The sequence below is a fragment of the Hypanus sabinus genome, chromosome 15 (assembly GCF_030144855.1).
Source record: "Hypanus sabinus isolate sHypSab1 chromosome 15, sHypSab1.hap1, whole genome shotgun sequence".
Classification (NCBI taxonomy): domain Eukaryota; kingdom Metazoa; phylum Chordata; class Chondrichthyes; order Myliobatiformes; family Dasyatidae; genus Hypanus; species Hypanus sabinus.
The window spans coordinates 80,490,896-80,510,934 of NC_082720.1; the positions used below are offsets into that span (position 1 = coordinate 80,490,896).

The 20,039-nt window shown below is 41.0% G+C and overlaps 2 protein-coding genes across 6 annotated transcripts in view; both read left to right on the forward strand.

Annotated features, from left to right (window-relative positions):
* The window catches only part of LOC132405624 (uncharacterized), a 151,353-nt gene that overhangs the window by 35,252 nt on the left and 96,062 nt on the right, over window positions 1-20,039 (forward strand). For 4 of the 5 annotated variants that reach the window (XM_059990580.1, XM_059990579.1, XM_059990581.1 and 1 more), the window contains exons 4-6: window positions 9,092-9,233; window positions 9,811-9,977; window positions 16,613-16,675. In XM_059990580.1, coding sequence (XP_059846563.1) covers window positions 9,092-9,233; window positions 9,811-9,977; window positions 16,613-16,675 — 372 coding nt within the window. The remainder of the gene's footprint in view (window positions 1-9,091; window positions 9,234-9,810; window positions 9,978-16,612; window positions 16,676-20,039) is intronic. The other variant, XM_059990582.1, reaches the window with a different exon arrangement.
* Window positions 4,941-6,440, forward strand: LOC132405203 (general transcription factor II-I repeat domain-containing protein 2-like). The gene is made up of 2 exons (XM_059989894.1): window positions 4,941-6,059; window positions 6,145-6,440. The coding sequence occupies exon 1, from the start codon at window positions 5,453-5,455 to the stop codon at window positions 6,053-6,055; it is 603 nt and encodes a 200-aa protein (XP_059845877.1). The 5' UTR covers window positions 4,941-5,452; the 3' UTR covers window positions 6,056-6,059; window positions 6,145-6,440.

Consider the following 20,039-nt stretch of genomic DNA (forward strand, 5'->3'; position numbering starts at 1 on the left):
TCAGGCTGACATTTCTCTAGCTTCTGATATTCATGGATCATTCCAGTTTGATTATAACCTGTGTCGCTCTTATAGATGATAATCTATGTAGCTATGTAGGAGTATGTTCCTATCCCCTCCCAGGCCTTCACACTCACTCAGCACAATCAAGACCACATGGTTAGCAATTCTTTATCCCAGTAACATGTCAGAGCTTTACTAAGAAAAACATCCCAAAGCACTTTATAGAGTTGCGGGAAATTCGGCAACAAGCCAAAGCAATAAAAGTTCAGAAGGTTGTCCAAAGGATTACTGAAATGGTTGATTTGAAAAGGAAAGGAAATGGTGAGGTGGTAAGTTTAGGGAAGAAACTCAGTGGTGTATGACAAAGGTGGAACAAAGAGAGGGGGATGATTGAAAAAGCAGTTAGAAATATAGGAACATAGAAAACCTACTGCACAATACAGGCCCTTTGGCCCACAAGGCCGACTCAAACATGTATTTGTTTTAGAGATTACCTGGGGGTTACCCTCAGCCCTCTATTTTTCTAAGCTCCTTGTACCTGTCCAGGAATCTCTTAATCCACCTCCACCACTGTTGGCAGCAGCCCATTCCACACACTCACCACCCTCTGTGTAAAAAACTTGCCCCTGACATCTCCTCTTTACCTTCTTCTAAGCACCTTAAAACTGTGCCCTCTCGTGTTTGCCATTTCAACCCTGGGAAAAAGCCTCTGACGATCTGCACGATCAATGCCTCTCATTAACTTATACACCTCTATCAGGTCACCTCTCCCCCTCTGTCTCTCCAAGGAGAAAAGGCCAAGTTCACTCAACCTATTCTCATAGGATATGCTCCCCAATCCAGTTATGGAAATTAGAAACTCAGGGTGATTACAAAAGAAGGCATCGGGCATCCGTAATATTCAGATACTAGGGCCAGGAAGTTAAACTTTAGCCTTTAAAAGATACTACATCAGCAAAAGCAGAGCAAAATCATGAGAATTTGTGAATTACATGGAATATTTTGAGTATTTTTTTTCAGTTTTAGCAGAAATGATAGCTGAATTGGAGGCAATAATTGTGTATAGCTACGTATTACTGTTCATTCATTTAAGTCTACCACTCATTTGGTATTTTTGCACATCAACTAGTTTAAATTAAACAATTAATCTACACAGGTGTGGCCCTATTAAGAGCCACAGCTTCAATTAGCTCACGTAGTAAAGTGGCACCCCTGTAATGATTGTTACAAAATGAGAGATCAAAAAATGATTCAAAGTTCAATGGAGTTCATCTAATGCAGGCACGTATAACTATTTCTTTTGTCCAACTACCCAGACATCATCTACTTACAGCCTTTTACCTTCTTTGGCATAATTCATTTGGTCAGGTAGCAACTTCAGTGTAGACCACACAGTTACTGATCCTTTACAAGGACACCTTTGATTGATATAACATGCTTAATACAATAAAAGACATCTAAGGCACATCACAGAGGCAGAAGGAAAATAGGCAACATGCTGCCTGTCGTGTACTGAAATGGTAAGACCAGTTAATGTAATTTGACACTTGTCAAGTATGGTGAAGATGTCATCAGTCTGGGACAGAACAACATGCGATGTGAGGGAGCATGGGAGCAAGAATGAGAAATAAAGGCACATTCAGAGCATAAGGCATTGAGTCATGATATATGCACTGTCTAATTACGTACTTAGATAGGTTGCAAATACACAACAGTGGTGACGAGGATACAGAATTTGAAAGTAAGTTGTTAAGAATAGAGGAATTAGGGATCCAAAACTTTCAATGTTTTGTGGAGCCAGCAATGATAGGTCCAAGCTAGACACGGTGGCTCATCTCATTTGAACTTTATGCCGACAGTAAAGGACTGATAGTGGACGATAACGCAACAGAAAAGACAAAACAAAGATGCAGAGCACTACTGTTGCACCTTGCAGGACCAGGTGTGCAGGATATATTCTCAACACTACCAAACATGGGACAAGTCACAGACTAGGTGGCAGCCGTGGATGTGTTGAATGCTTACTTCATTCCCCAGGTCAGCACTACGTTTGCCCATCAGCATTTTCATCATCTTGCCCAAAAGCAAGGTGAGATGATTTAACAGTTCTCTACTTGCTTTTCTAATTGACACAGACAACCAATTCAGGGATGCCGTATTAGAAAATGTAACTCAGTCTCTATGCGGGGAAAACTACTGGAGAATATGCAGTGTCTAACACTTGTCCGCACACTGAAAGTAACGGCACAATCTGATAAAGTAGAGGAACAGTTGTCAGCCATGTCACTTCAAGGGAGCCAACCAGAGCCTGTGCACAGTGTTTCACACTGTGAGGACAGAACACATGGCAAGAAGACAGGATACTAATTCAGATGAAAGGAAATGCCACAGATGTGGAAACACAGATCACCTGGGTAGAGATCCAATGTGCCCAGCTCATGGATGAACGTGCAGAGAATGCATTGGAAGTGACCACTTTGCAAAAATGTACCGGACAAAAGGATTAAACACACAAAAGTGAACAATGCTGAGGCTGAACAGAAGTAATTTGCATTTGTTGTTAATGAGACAGAGTCATCTGAAAAAATTACTTTTAGTGTAGTGGGTGTAAATCTGTGCAAGTTAGATTCAGGAGCCAGGAGTAATACACTCAGTGAAACTGTGAGGGGGAAAACTTAAGTCAGAAAAGATAAAGTGCCATTCATATATTCCGAAGCATAAGAGAAAGCTGTCCCCATATTCATCTAGCACTTCACTGGAGGTTAAGGGGGTGTTTGAATGTGAAATAAGTATTGGAATTAGAACAGACCAGGCAGAGTTCATCGTGATAAAAGGCAATGGTGAACCACTCCGAGGTAGAAAAACAGCTACAAAACTGGGTATGTTAAAGATTAGAGAGAATGTGTCAGCAGTGATAGACATTAACGAGTCAGTTAAGCTGCAGTAACCAGAAGTGTTTGAAGGAGTAGGAAGGCTGAACGCTAAGCAGATCAGCTTGTACATTGATCCAAAGGTTAAGTCTGTGATACTCAGATGAATACCTTACAACTTAAGGGAGGCTGTCAAGAAAAAAAATTTGCACACTGAAGAAAATGGACATTATCGAGAAAGTTGAAGGCCCAGTTCCTTGGGAAACTCAATAGTAATTTAACCAAAACCCGACAAGGACGTCGGAATGTGCCTAGAGATCAGAAGGGAAAATGAAGCATTTGTGAGGGAGAAATATCCCACTCCACTGTAGATGAGATACCACAGGGTATGAATGAAGCTGCAGTGTTTAGCAAACTAGACTTGAAAATGGGCTATCACCAGCTAGAACTGACTCCAGGATCTAGGGAGATAACTGATGCACCATCAATAACTCTCGGAGACGTGAGGAGAGAGATAGGCTTTTATTAGCTGGAAGAGAGCAGTCAGCAGCAAGAGACCATCATGCAATATCCTGGAGACTGAGGGGGGAGCAGTGCCTCCAATCGCCTTTATACAGGGGTCTGTGGGAGGAGCCACAGGAGCAGTCAGCGGGGGGGGGGGGGGGTGTCCAGACAGGTATATGTAGTTTGACCACAATAACCATATTTGCTGTGTGTAATGGGGTGTATAGGTACAAGAGACTGATGTTCGGTGTGTCATCAGTCAGTGAGCAGTACCAGCATGAGACAGCAAATGCTTTAGCTGGAGTCAAAAGAGTTGAGAACATCTCAGATGATGTGATTTTACACGTGCCTAACCAAAAACTGCATGACGACAGACTGTACACTTAAAGAGACTCACAGAGAGTTGATTGACACTGAACCTGGAGAGATGTCAGTTCAACATGGACAGATTAGTTTTCTTGGGAATTCTCTTGTCACAGAAAAGCATCAGACCAACTGAGGAGAGAGCGTGAGCAGTAATGGAGGCTCATGAACCACAAAATGCCACAGAAGTGAGGTGTTCCAAAGGTCTTGTTGGCTACAGCAGCAGATTCATACCACAGTTTGCAACTTCATCAGAACCACTGAGGCGATTGTCCAGGAAGGACACCCGGTTCGAGTTCGGAGAAGAACAGAAACAAGCATTCGAAGCTCTAAAAGAAGAGCTAGCAAGAACAGGTATATTGGCCTATTTTGATAAAAATGCACCAATTAAATTAATAGCAGATGCCAGTCCAGTTGGTCTGGGGACAGTATTCATATAAAAACAAAATGAAGAAATGGTACTGTCTGCTATGTGAGCCATAGTCCAATAGACTGTGAACAAAAATACTCACTAACAGAATGAGAAGCAGTAGCACTGGTATGGACCTGTGAAAGACTTCATCCTTACTTGTATGGGGAAAAATATGGCCTGATCACAAACATTTGGAGATGATTTACAGTCCAAGATCTAAACCAGGCAAATACGCAGAGTGATGGGTCTTGAGATTGCAACCATATGACTACAGAGTCATACACATGCCAGGAAAACAGAACATTGCAGACCCACTGTCTGCTTAAAAAGAGAGACACAAACAGGATTCAAAGGAATATGAGTGCTGTGCCTAAAGCCCTGACAACATGAGAAGCAGAGAGAGCATCAGCCACCAATCCAGAGCAGCAGAAGATGCATAAAGCCATCATGAATAGACGCTTTGAGAACTGTAAGGAATATGTGTCCTTTGCAAATGAGGTGTGTGTAGTGAGTCATCTTACCCTCAGAGGGACAAGGATTGTGTTACATAAATCCTTGCACACACGGGCACTCGCCCTGGCTCACAAAAGACCCTTTGGAATAGTTGGTACAAAACAGCCTCTCAGAACCAAGGTATGGTGACCTGGTATGGATAAAGCAGCTGAGAAATACTGCAAAACTCGCCGTGACTGTCAAACTGTATCTAGACCCAACCCTCCAGAACCACTAAAACTGACACCATTTCCAGTTGGTCCTTGGCAGGATGTAGCTGTTGATTTGCTTAGACCGGGGGTCGGCAACCTGCGGCTCCCGAGCCATTTGTGGCTCTTTCACCTCTGTGCTGCGGCTCCCTGTGGCTTTGGGAAATAATTGGTCAGTATTTAATTAAAATGTATTTTATGTTAGTTTGTTAGCTTTTGAAATGTAATTATGGTGATCTTGTACAACCTAAGTGTAGCGACACATTTCCTGCCACATCCGAAACGGCTCACAATTAGCCAGCATTCCGGCTAAGGGAGATAGCCTACGGGGGTTTGTGAGTACGCGTCTTTTGCAGCATCTGCGTCCATGGGGGCTGGGTTGAGGGAGGCTTAAAAGCAAGGCTGTTTAGTTCGAATAAAGCTATCTTTGACTGCAGTTTACTGACACCGCTACAACGTGTTTTTATCGCTGGCTGTCCAGACGGAAGGTGCTGAAACGCTTTGTCGCGTGTCTGGAAGAAGTGAAAACTTTCCTGGGCAGCAAAGGGCTCACCTTTCCTGAGCTGGAACAGCCAGAGTGGCTGGAAAAGCTACACTTCATGGTAGACATGACAGCGCACCTGAACACGCTGAACACAGCTCTTCAGGGGAAAGGACGTACAGCCCTGCACATGTTGGAGGATGTTTTGGCATTCGAGCGCAAGTTGACAGTGCTTGCCAGAGATTTACAGAAAGGCACTTTGTCTCACTTCCCCAATTTGAGAGAGTTCAAACAAGGTCACGACATGATAATTTCGGAGTATTTACATTCTGCAATCATCGCAATGCAAACATCATTTGGGAAACGCTTCTGTGAGTTCAGAGAGGAAAAAAACACATTATCCTTCCCGGTCACTCCCTTAAGCATCGATCCTTCCCTACTGAATACGACTGCATTGGCAGGTGTGAGTCAACCTGATCTTGAGATGGAACTGGCCGACATAGCCGACAAAGACATATGGGTGTCCAAGTTTAGACGCTTGACAGCAGACCTTGAAGATGTTGCCCGTCAGAAGGCCGTTCTTGCTCAGAAACACAAATGGAGTGATATTGAAAACCTCACAGATGACAGCTTGCGATCCTGTGTAAAGATGAAGGTGACATCATACAGCCCTGATGTGCAGACGCTGTGCGCTGAGGTCCAGGAGCAGAAATCCCATTAACCAAGTATGATAAATATTTTAATTGCCTATTATTTTACTTATATTCATATTTTTTCATTGTTCAGTGAAATAGTCCTTTCATTTTTCAGGATGACAGCTGGCTGACGTTATTTTTGGTTTGCTGCTGGCGGAAAATTTAAGTTCAGCGTTTTTCATAAATACAAGAAGGACTCAAATAGACATTGAATATTTTACTTAAAAGTAACTTTCAACCCAACGTCTTTTTTTCGGAGTTCAAAATGTTTTTGTTGCATGCAGAAATGTAATTTCGTTTTCTCTGCAGGAGTTCATCAATTTCATAAATGCAACACATTATAGTTTGTTTATACATAGCATAAAGGCAAAAAAAAACGTTGTATGCAGTGTTATTTCATTTTAAATGTCAAACGGGTTTTGCGGCTCCCAGTGTTTTCTTTTCTGTGGGAAACGGGTCCAAGTGGCTCTTTCAGTGGTAAAGGTTGCTGACCCCTGGCTTAGACCATTACCAACAAACCATTCCATTCTAGTAGTAGTTGATTACTGCAGCCAATTTTATAACATGACATTTTGCAGCTGTAGAGCGAGTTACTGACAGTCTGGAGAACATTTTTATATCTGCCCAAATCTATCAAATCAGATAATGGACCTCAATTCAGATCTGAACAGTTCAAGGAATATTGTGAGAGTAATGGATCAGACACCTGGAAACAGCACCAAAGTGGGCTCAGGCAAATGGTGAAGTGGAGCACCAAAATGCATTGCTGATGAAAAGGACTGGGATTTCACAAGCAGAAGGACTTGACTGGAAATATGAACTGAGAAAGTACGTGTCTGTGTACAGATGTGGGGAACATGACAAACAGGGAAAAGTCCTGCCAAACTTCTCTACAAGTGCAAAATGAGGGGGAAGTTACCGGACGTCAAGGAGATCCACACAGCAGAACTGGAAGTACAGGACGCAGAACGAAGAGGAAAGTACAAGTTGTACGCAGACAGTCACAGAGGAGCACAGGAATCCACTGCAGAAGTTGGGGTTACTGTGCCTATCCAGCAAAGAAAAGTGGACAAATTCACTCCACATTTCAACACAACACCTCACAGGCTGGTGAGGAAAACAGGAAATCAAGAGGTAGTTGAATCTGGAGAGGAGCATGCAAGGAACACCACACATTAAAACATACAACACAAGAGAGACTTTTGACAAAATTCAGGAAATTCAAGGACTTGACAATGAGGTACCAGAACCGGAGAACAATATGGTGGACAGTTACAGACAAGCTCAAGTTCACAATGAGCAAAAGTTATTACCATACATTGAAATCAAAGAGAAACTGGTCGTGAGACCTCAGAGGGTGAGAAAACAACCTCTGGAGTTTAATGAACTTGTATTGAAGTAGAGCTTTAAGTTGTGGTTTTTGAAACAATGAAAACTGTTGTAAGTTGAAAATTAAGTTTTCAGTTCCAGAGTTATCAATAAGTTGAAACAGAAAATGTGTTGGTTATAGTCATGCATATCAGAGAATATGTGTTGAATTGAAATGGTTAAATCTGAGTTAAATGTGTTCTAAAACATTGAAGTTCATTTCTCAGGAAATGAGGGATGTAGTGTATTGGAATGATAAAGTTAGTTAATGTAGTTTGACACTTGTTTGACACGGTGATGTCATTAGTCTGGGGCAGAAGAACACGTCATGTGGGGGAGCATGGAAGTGAGAATGAGAAACAAAGACACATTCAGAGCATGAAGTGTTGAGTCATGACATATGCACAATCTAATTAGGTCCTAAGATAGGTTGCAAATACACAACACCACTTTTCTAAAATAATCATGATAATCCTCCATTGAAGATGAAAGAGATAGTTTATCCATAATCAAGAATCATTTTACAGTCACGTGACATCTGCGTACAATGCCCATATGGTCAACATCTTTTGGATAAACCATGAAATCATATATTTTACTTCTTTTATGTCTTTTACATTTGTTTTTCATCTTGAATGTGATTCTGGAACAGTTCAAGCCTGTGATTTGCTGCTTGGAGAGCGTTTGGGTCTTCAGCATTCGGAGTCTATGAGAGAATTCCAGGAGGTAGTGGCAGCATGTGCGAACTTCATGACAAGAAGGCTATGGAAGGCGATCTTTGACTCCGTTTCATCGATTAAAGCTTCCATTGTTTGCCAATTAAAATGACGAGGGAGGTTGAAACATTGAGGCCAATATGGAAGGTGAACGCTAGCTGCCTGCCTTTTGAGCACTGGCGGGTTCACTCTACTGCCGGAGACGGGAGAACGCTCTTTGATCACTGGTAGAATCGCTCTGTTGCTGGAGAGGGGACAGGCTGCCTTTTTGCCTGGAGAGCATTATCCAAGATTTCTGCATTTTGGATATGGACTTGGACAATGGACTTTTTTTTCAATCTTACAGTTTTTATATTCTGTGTATATCGTCCAATTTTTCTTGTTTTTTTATGCAGGGGAGGGGGATTTGAGGGATGATGTGCCTGTTCCATTTTTGTTCATATTTTGTGTGAGGAGAAGGGATTTGGGGGTTGATGATTGTGTTGACATTCTATTTTTCTTTCTTGGTTCTGTGGCTATCTGGAGCAGAACAATTTCAGAGCTGTATACTTTGAAAATAAATGAACTTTTGAACTTTTGAAGTCACTAGCTGCATTTAAAATTTCCTCCAGCATATCTCCACCATAATTTCTCCTATTGTAACTTGGATTAGACATTCTGCTGTAAGATCAATAACTCTTTCAATTTCAACATCAACATCAAAGCATGGGATTAATTCTGAATTCATCTCTTTCCAGTTCTATTTATTCTTGATTTAAGACCAGTGGTTTGATGGTTTAATTAATCTGTATACTGATGGTAAGTTTCCCTAAGGATCATTTATTGGAACCATAGATTGCTTAAAATGAATTTGTATTAATACAGTTTGTGGATTTGCTTTCCTGGGTTTTATTAACCATTTCATGCTGGGTTCTTTTTTTTCCCTTCATTCATTATTACACAGAATAAAATATTTGAATTCTTTTTTGTCAATTCCAGCATTCAGATCAAAATGTGAAGGACAATACCAAAGATTCAAATGACATTACCGAAGCAAAAGATTTCCTCTCTTCAGATTTATCAAACCAAGGAACACATTTTGTGAGCTGTCCGTCAAACATCACACATGACAATGAATCAGGTAAACTGTCCATGTCCCTCAATCCTAATCATAATGCCCCACATGGGATAGGAATAGAAAAGATCAGAATAATGCAAGAATGCAATACTGAAACTGGTAAATCCAGACAATGGTTTGAAAATTCAGAATTGTGATGTACTAGTTCAACACCTGATCTTAGAGGGTGATCAATACTTCTCACATTGGTATCTCTGACTACCTGAGAATGCAATAATCATAGACCATGGCATCTCATCCACTAAGAGGTTACATTATTAATTCCAGCATGGAGATGGGCAATTTGTCATTCATAGCCCATTCGACTAGAAGATTAAAATTTTAAGTATCTACTTAAAGACCATTTATTGATATCTTGTTACTGATGATATTCTTGGCAAAATACACAAATTGTTAACAATTAGAAAGAGGGTTTCAAGGACCTGATAATGATTTACTTCTACAGAAAACTATATTAATTTAATTAAAAACATAACTGTACCAGTAGCTGACTCAAAAACAAGTGCTTGCTGCTAAATATTCTCACCTGTCTCAGAAGTGAATAATAATTTATATTGATTCCAATGCTTTACTTTCTAAGAACCTAAGGACAAAAAAAGTAATTCATTGGATTCCAAAATGGACCTCAATCCAAACTACAAAGTCAAACTGCAATCTACTGGTCAGAAGATGAACACAGCCAATGTATTGACTACTACTTCTGTGATGATTTCAGAAAAGGGATGCTCACATCTGATACCAAAAAAGGTAAGAATTGCATTTTAAAAGCTTTACTTAAGCAAGTCAATAGCCAAGCACTGATATTCAGTCCATCTGTAATCTTACCGTATCTGATGGAAAAAGAATATACGATCATAAAAGTGTGTCATAGATGTGTTATGTGTCCAAATACTGTGTCTGATTTTTACAGCACAATGTTGGCAACTCAAAAGCTCCAGATTTGTAGAATAAAATATGCCAGTACAACGATGCAAGCTGTGCGATGACATGAACTTTATTCTCTGTATATTCTGCCAGACATCAATGGCCTCAGCAAGAAGGTGTCTGGCATGGTTAACCATAACAATGTGCAGGATATTCAAAGTCCAAATGAATTTTAGTATCTAAGCAAATGCATTTTTCCTGAACTTCAATGCCATAAAGAATTTTAGAAAATTCTGTCAAAACTCATTCAATTAATATATGAGATTTTGCAGATGCTCGAAATCCAAAGTAATGCATATAAAATGCTGGAGGAACTCAGCAGATCTGACTGCATCTATGGAGAGGAATAAAGAGTCAACATTTTGGGCCAATGTATAGACTCTGTCTGAAATTTTGACTCTTTAAAACTCATACTATGTCCACTAGATCTCAGGCCTGCACTGCTCCATCCACGTCACAATACCAAACAATGTTAACTATTGAGTTCAGTGTTTATTTTTCCACTACTATTCTGCTGTTCAGAAATTCTTCCTTTGACTTTAAGTTATTATGGAGGACCATAAAGTTTTATAGAGCAAAATATAAATGAAATCTTTATCCCCTTTCTTTGTTTCTCAATCCTAACCTAGCAGGAAGTAATTCTCTTATGTTTTACATTCTATCCTATAAATTCTGCATAATTTAGCTGTGGCTAGCTTTAAGCAAGGCATTAGAAACAAAAACTACAAACTTCATGCACATTTGAAGTTTTATTTACAAACCATAATTCTAAGAAACAAATCCTCTAAAGCAAGTTTTGAACTTCCTCCACCTACTTAGTCATTAAATTGTTTGAAGAGCTAAAGACAATGCCTGCTTTCTATTCACAGGAGTGGTCTAACAACACTAGGTGGCACCAAAACATCAACTTATCCTGGCTCATTTCTAAATGTTTTCACTAAGGAAAAGGGCAAATTCATATATAAAAAAGAGCTTGCATTTATGAATCACTACTTGAGGCCTCAGCTAAATTTGAAGTTCAGACACTCCTGAAATATAAGAATATAATGAAAGCCCCTTTTTTATCATTAGGACAAAATTCTACAGCAAGTTAAGCTACAACAGTGAAGGGGTTGGCAGGGGAAGGAATGGTTGATATTTTGTGTTGAAAGGCTGCATCAGGTTTGAGGGGGAAGAGAGAAGACAGTCGGCATATTAATGAGAGGGGGAGTGGTGAGGTGGCACGTGCAGCTGATTGGTGGACTGAGGAGGGTTGAAGACTTATTCAGGTTGCGGAGGGTGAAGGTAGAATTGGGAAACAGGTGGCTGGATGTTAGGTGGAAGCAGACAAACAGAAAAGGAGATAGAGCCAAATGGGACAGCAGAAAGGAAGGTGGAGAGAAGATCTGATACTTGATTACACAAATGCTGTCTGTTCTGGAATCTGATACCACCGTCAATGTTGGTTCTTGAAGAGTAATCTCCACAGTTTTTAAGCTAATATAATGATGAAAGGAGCAGCAGTAAACAATCCTTCTATGAACAAATGCAATTAACTTTCTGATATTAATGCCTCGAATATCAAGAAACTCCAGAGATCAGATCTCTTTGCTTTTGAGTTGGAATTGGCAACTCTCCCAATCTGGGACATGGACGTTCTAGACATAGTAGGCTCTCATGGTTTAAATTTAGTACACTCAGAACACTCCTCACTTCACAGCCTTCACTGGTTTAAAAAATCCTTTTTTAACCCTGCCTGCTGGCGTGATGTGACTAATTACTAAACAGGAAGTGAAGAGTGAATGTAATTCCGAAGGCAAAGAGGATCTTAAAACTCTTGTGGTAAATGGGATGGTGGCAGTTGAGAAGGAGATTAGAGAATGTGATTTATGAGAGAATGGGATAAAGAGAGGGGTGTGTATGGATATGGTGAAAGTTGGGGATTACCATAAAAAGCAGAGTACTGGGAGAAATAGCAAACAGTTGGACAGGGGAACTAAAGATTGGGAGGTGCAAGAAAGGTATTGCACCTCAACCTTTGGGGAAACTAGAGCTCAGGAGATTGGAAGAATGTGAAGCAAACTGAAATTCAGTATGGGTATCATACCGAGACAGGAAAATCCAGTAAGTGAAATAGTGTGTTTTAATATGGGCAATTTGGAAAAATACTCTAATTCTGCTCGTGTACAAACAAAAAGAGGAGAAAGAACATCACTAGTATTCTACTAGAAAAATCATTAGGGAAAGGAAATAGCATTTGTATAGTGCACTGTTAAATCATGAGATGTTTTGCCATTTGTGACTATTCCAATACAGACTAAATCATCACCTTAAAACAGAAAGATACGTGTATTTGTAAAATAAAAATTGAAATGTAGAAGTGTTTGCATCGAAATGAAATAACATGAGAATTCCAGCAGCACTTTATCCTGTTGTCATTTCTATCATTATGAGGGATAAATGAAAGCAGGCTTTTATCTGCTGAGGTTGGGTGAGACTATAACTAGAGGTCATTGGTGAAAGGTAAAATGCTTAAGAGAAACATGAGGAGGGTAACTTCTTCACTCAGAGGGTGGTGAGAGTGTGGAATCAACTGCCAAAAGAAGTGGTGATTGATTGCAGCATTTAAGAAAAATTAAATAAATACATGGATGGAAAAGGCTTGGAGGGCTATGGTCCAGATGCAGGTCGATGGGACCAGGCAGAATATTATTTTGGCATGATCTGTTTCTGTGGTCCAAAGGACTTGTTTCTGTGTCTCTATGACTATGACATTCTATGAAGGTGCTGCTTTATTTTTCAATTATATGTGTATTCCTAGTGAAATAATTTTACATGTTGAGCTGAGAACATTTACAGGACTCAGACTGTTCCAATATCGCCAATTACTCTTAGTTACAAAGGTTTGTCAATGTTTCTCTCACCTTCAGTTTCCTATCTTTGGAACCATTTCCCATGATCGGATCCCTTTACTGCTCTTTCATTCCTAATTTTGCTTATGCGTGGAGTACCTTTGAATTTTCTGCATCATCTATGCTCTCGTAAACCAGTAGAAAGCCTACCCAATTTCAAAGTCTTTTGTTACTATATATCTAGATTATAATGAGCTTTCAGCTATCATGTATGTGACCACATCTCTGCAAATGCTCCCAATCAGACTTTGCAGCTCTGGTCAAAGTCAAAGTGGAACTCTTGTGAAACTCTCCCAAAATGCTGGAGGAACTCAGCAGGTCAGGCAGAATCTATGGAAATGAATAGACAGTTGTTTAGCACAGTGACTGTTCTTCAGGACTAAGGGTAGGGGGGAGGATGCCAGAATCAAAAGATAGGGGGAGGGGAAGGATGACTAGATAGAAGGTAATAGTGAAGTCAGGTAGGTAGGAAAGGTAAACATTGGAGAAGAAAGGATCTGATAGGTGAGAGGAGTGAATCACGGGAGAAAGGGAAGAAAGAGGAGCACCGGGGGATGAGGAGAAGAGGTAATAAGTCAGATTGGGGAATAGAAGAAGAAAGAATGGGGAGGGGAAAAATCTTTGTTCATGCCATCAGATTGAAGGTTTCATCGATGGAATATGAGGTGTTGCTTTTCCAGCATGTCGTTAAAGAGACCCGAAGGTGTCAACCCTTTCCCATTCAGTGTTGATGTAACTGACCCAGTGTGACAGTGCATCCATTAAATAGTCAAGCGGAATAAGCCAAGTTTCTGGCCTCACTGTGCGCTGCAACTCTTACTGAGGATAAGATCTGACTTGCTTTAATTGACTTCCTTAGGTTCATGCATGGAAAATGATTGCTCATCCGATGCTCTGTGCGAGCCAACAACTTCAGGAAAGGAAAATTGGGGATAAAAAGTTTTCAAGTATTTTTGAAACTTATTTGATAAAAGAATAAAGTTTTCACTTTAACAGCCTGAATAACATGCCTAAATGTCAGATGTAATTTGTTGGCTTTGAAGCACTTCAGTACCAGCAACTTGCATTAAAATAACACTTTTAATGTTATAAAACATTGCCAAGTACTTCACAGGAGTGTTGCTGAGCATGATCTGACATTGGACTACTTGCCAAGATATTGGTCTGGATTATGATGGTAAATTCCAAGTGGGGCAACTGGTATTTATCAATTTAAGTGGCAGCAAGTCGAGGAATTCTACACATGCAGAGTCAAACACAGAAGTTGCAAAGTTAGAAAGTAAGTATGCTGTAATGTATTGTACACTCTGCTGCTGGACCCATCCCCCTTCCCCACCCCCACCCCCAAGTATCTGGTAGCAGAGGTCAACCTTGATGACATAATGCTGTTGAATCAGCTTTTGGATCCTGCCTGAGGTTAGGCCTGGCCCAGTATCTACAACCTTATGCATGTGAATGGGAACTACAAGGAAGAGAAGGAGATGAGTTCCCTTTTTTCTGTTTCAAATTGTTTAATGTTTTATTTAATGATGGTTAAAATCTTTTAGTTGATTTTCATGAAGTGAAATATTTCAAATTATTTATTTCATTTTAATAAATTGTCAGGGTAGCTTTGGGAATGAAGCCACTACTCTGCACAATTAGAGACCCACGAAACATTTTGTCTTCAGAATCACATTTGCTTCGGACCGGGAAAATAGGAAACTGTCATCCTGATCAGGCATGGACTTAACCCAGGATGGAATCGTGATGTACCATGAGAACGAGATCTGACTTATTTGAAACAGCAAGTTGTGCATTATGGAGCAACTTCAAACTGCAGAGAGAAATAGAAGGAGGTGGAGATGTTAAAGAGAGTATAGGGTAATGTAACTGGTGGAGATGTATATAATTCACAACACCAACATTGAGTTGGGCTTTCACTTTAAAAAGCTAGTCTGACATGATGACGTAAAGGGTTTTTAGCATGCTTTGAGTTTAGTTTTTTGGTGTTCAATAAATAAGTTGCTACAGTTTTTAGAACATAGAAACTTACAGCACATTACAGGCCCTTCGGCCCACAATATTATGCCGACCATGTAACCTACTCTAGAAACTGCCTAGAATTTCACTACCACATAGCCCTCTATTTTTTAAGCTACATGTGCCTATCCAGGACCATGGTGCTACATGAACAATACAAAAACTACACTGAACTATGTAAACCAACACAAAAACTACACTAGAATACAGGCTCCTAGAATACATGTACCTATCTCTTAAAAGACACTATTGTATCTGCCACCATTGCAGGCAGTGCATTCCACACACAGACCACTTTCTGTGTGAAAAATGCACCCCTGATATCCCCTCCATACCTACCTCCAAGCACATTATAACTGTGCTGCCTCATGTTAGCCATTTCAGTGCTGGGAAAAGCCTCTGGCTATCCAAACAATTAATGCCTCTCATCATTTTATACACCTAAAACATAAAACATAAAACACCTCTACTGTTTTATTTGTGAAACCCTTCAGTACGTTGGTCAAGTCAAGTCAAGTTGCTTTTATTGTCACTTCGACAATAACTGCTGGTACAGTACACAGTAAAAACGAGACAACGTTTCTCAGGACCATGGTGCTACATGAACAATACAAAAACTACACTGAACTATGTAAACCAACACAAAAACTACACTAGAATACAGGCCTACCCAGGACTGCATAAAGTACACAGAACAGAGCAGGCATTACAATAAATAATAAACAAGACAATAGGCACAGCAGAGGGCAGTAGGTTGGTAGTCCACTGAATCAGCTGAATGGCTGTGCCCGGGATTCCGTCCGTTTCTGTACTCGCGCCGAGTATTTTGTTGCCACAGATGTAGTCCAATTTAATGTCCATTGGAGAGGAGAATGGACGGGAGAGCCGGCCGGCTAGGACTTGCTTTTTTCCAGCCACAGATTCCTGCCCGCTCACCTCACTTCCGCTTCCTCGCACACTGCTTACGACGTCCCCAACTCCGGTCACCGGCATCAGGTGACTCCGAGGACTGCAGGCCCGATTCTCTCAGCGAGCCGAGGCCGCGCAATCCACCCAGCAGATTTTCATGAACGTTTGTTTTTGGGCGATCTCTGTATTGTAGCAGGATCTGGCGATGGTAGATAGTCGCTCTGTTATCCATTACCCGAAACCCTAATTGTGCCTTCAAATTAAATTTAATTCAAATGAAATTAAAAAACTAAATTAAACTAGCACCAGATCGGAAAGGCCACTGCTGCCATTTGCCGCACTGCCTAGGGTCATTGGTGACCCTGATGCTCTAGTACAGTTCCGAAGATATTGAACATGTGGGCCAATGCAGTCTCTTTGAAACCATTAGAGTTTTGGGAGCAAAATGCCGTTGCTTCATTTGTGTAAGTGGAGGCTGAACTCATGCTTCAAGAAATCTCTGTTGACATCACCAAATATTTCTATGTAGTAGCATTACTCAGCAACTCCACAGCTCAGAAAGTGGTGAGGGTGAGTCTATTAGAATATCTGGATGAACATGATAAATATTCATTACTAAAAACTCACCTTTTACAGCCTCTTGGATTATCGGAGTCTCAGCACACAAAACAGTTGCCCTCTTGCCTGGTCTCAACAATGGTAAGCCTTCAAGCTAAAGGATCACATGGTATCTCTCCAGGGAAATCACCATCAAGGTTTTATTTTTAAAGAACTCTTCATGTATCAAATGCTAGATCAAGTTTGCATAGCCCTCACTAATGCTAAGGTGGCTGATAGTCTACACTCAGCTAAGGAATAGTGCATCATTCCTTTTCCTTTCCCTACCTCAATAAGCCTGGTCAGCAAGGCCCCCAACGTAAGGATGCCCACGGCTATGAAACAGACAATGTTAGACCTGTTCTTTCACCAAGCTCACTTTGGTAGGAAAGCTAGGAAATCCCAACCACCTCACAGCTTTGTCAATGCCAGCACATCGGGACATCAGAGGTCTGTGAGCACCATGGATTCCAGCTGCCAGGATCATCTACTGTTCATTACGGACACACTTTCAGAGTGACACTTGGTTCATGCAAGCAGAGGCTCAATTCGTGCTACAAGAAATCTCCACTGTCAACACCATATATTTCTATGTAGTGGACATATGGGTGCTCAAGAGAGTGTGCTGCCTGCATCACCTATTAAGGGAAGGCAAAGAGTGATGAAACCTCACTGGAGGCTGCCAACAGCAGCAAGACTTAAGGACACGATGGGTGACTGTCTGCTTAAGTGGACGACATTTCACATGGGACTTCGTCCTGGCTAAAGTGGCTATAACTCTGCTTGATACAGATTTCCTGTGTGCCCAAGGATTGTTGGTCAATCTTAAGAACTACTGGCCTGCAGATGTTAAGGATTTGGGTCGTTATTGTGCTTCCCCAGTAAGTTCCTCACAGTGAGACTGTCAAGCACATGCACCGTCACACGAGTTTGCTCGACTGTTTGGAGAATTCCCAAATCTCACCAAGCCCACATTCTCCATGACAGTCACAGTACATGGGGTCGAACACCACATTTCCACAACCAGCCCACAAGCTTAGATTGGATTCAGAAAAGCTGGTAACTGTGAAGGCTGAGTTTGCCAACATGGAAAGACTTGGCATTGAATAGCCCCTGGGCTTTGCCCCTCCACACGGTCCCTAAGTCCAATGGTGGTTGCTGGCCGTGCTGTGATTACTGATGCCTTAACGAGGTCACCAACCCCAATCACTACCCATTCCCACACAGTCAAGTTTTTCACCACGTTTAACTGGAAAGTTAATTTTTTCCAAAGTCAGTTTAGCCAGTTTAATCAGGTGCCTATGTGCTTGGAGGAGAGTCCCAATAGCTGTGACAATCCCTTTTGGTCCTTTTTAAAGTATTAATGCATGCCATTTAGGCTGAAAAATGCAGGAGAGACTTTCCAATGGCTGATGGACTCTGTATTAAAAGATTTGGGCTTGCTTTTTGTTTACCTGGATGGCATACTTATCACGAGTGCATCCAAATCCAAACACTTATCCCATCATACACACCTTTCGAGCACTTAAGCAAATATGAATTGGTTATTAACCCTGCTAAATGCCAATTGGGGTCATCCACCATTGACTTACTCAGCCATCACATCTCCGCAGAAGCCATGAAACCCCTCCCATCAAAAGTAGCCACTATTATGGATTTCTCACCACTTCACACTACTGAAAAGCTACAGGAGTTTTTAGACATGGTGAATTTCTATCATTCCATGAGCTGAACGTGTGCTCTCCCAGTATAGTACACTTTAAGGTAATACCCTTAACCAAGCACTTGACTGGTCAGTGGACGTGACCAGGGCATTTGATGATACCAATGAGCTCAATCTAAAGTTTCTCTACTGGCGCACCCACTCCCCAATACCCCTGAATCATTACTACAGATGCCTCAGATTAAGCTGCGGGTGCTGTGCACAAACAGTTGGTCAGAGGCACCTGGCAGCTGTGTGACTTCTTCAGCTGCCAGGTCCATCCCCCCAAAAGGAAATACACCATGTTTGCCCATGAGCTTCTCAGTCTCTATCTAGCTGTCCATAATTTCTTTTAGGGGGTTGCCATTTCACAGCGTTTGTTGACCTCAGCAGCATCACCACCTGGCCAACATATCTGAGTTCACAACTGATGAACAACATATCAAGAGGAAGTATAATGTCTTGCCTGATTGCCACTCCTGGTCAGCCATTGAGGACATGTACATAGAGATTGAATATGCCAGCGTAGTAGCACACCAAGCTCCTGACCCAGAGGCCCAGGCTTACCAAACAGTAGTCATGGGCCTGTGGTTGGCTGATATTAAGTTTGAGGAAGCTGGGCTTTATCTCCTGTACGATATCTCAACTGGTTGCCCTCGCTATATCGTGCCCGCAAACTGGAGGATGACTCAATACATGGCCTCTCACATCCCTGCCAGAAGACCCCGCCGAAGCTTCTTGTACTAATGTTTGTGTGGCACAGCCTTCGAAAGGAGATGCTTGGTTAGACTGCAGCCTGTGTGGAGTGCCAGCGGGCAAAAACTAACTGCCATGTTCATGTGCCATTGGCATCTTTTCAGGTCCCTGAGACACAGTTTGACAATGTCAACTTGGACCTTAATGGTCTTCTTCTTCCTTCCTGTGGTTGCATTCACCCCTTACCATGGTGGGCCGTACCATTGGTGGTCAAAAATTATGCCCCTAGCATCCACGACAGTCACAGACATGTCTCAGGCATTCAACAGCACCTGACTCGGTTTGGCACCCCATCTGATATTTCCTGTGCTGGAGTGTTTAACATTCTCAATAATCGCAGCATGCTTAGAATGATTTCCTTTCTTATGAAATAACCTTATTAAATGTCCTTACAAGTATGTATCTTAACTTTGATCTACTTGAATTTTGTGGCTAACACAATGTTCTATACCTATCTGATAATTTTGTTTTATAATGATATGAAAATCTTCCACAGAAAGTTCAGTGTCTTATTGCATTGCATAACAGGGTGTTCTTAGTCACTTTAGTGCTGTGATACTTAACTCATTTTAGCATTATTCTTTACCACATCCTTTAACGTAAAGTTCAAACAACCATGCTACTTTGCAACATCAGTACTCTAGTCTGGATCAATATAAAATCATCACACTTCTTATTAAATCATTTGTTTTTGTAGACATATCAGCAGTTAAAACTCTTCTGAGGATATTTTTTGCTCTATAGAAGGATTCTTATTGATGAACTGATTTCTTTGGTTGGATAGACTCTTTAACAGTTATGTTTCATTGATGAAGGCATTTATATTTCAGTCCCCTGAAAAGAAAGGTATGGCATATTGCTCAGCAAAGAAGTCCTAGAGGATATGTCAACCTTAGTAAATGCAGTGTTTAAATTACTGCAAATTACATTAATACAATGTACAGTAATAACATAATTTTTTACAGATTATGTTTATAAATTCTGAATAAGATTTTACTGCTAAAGTAG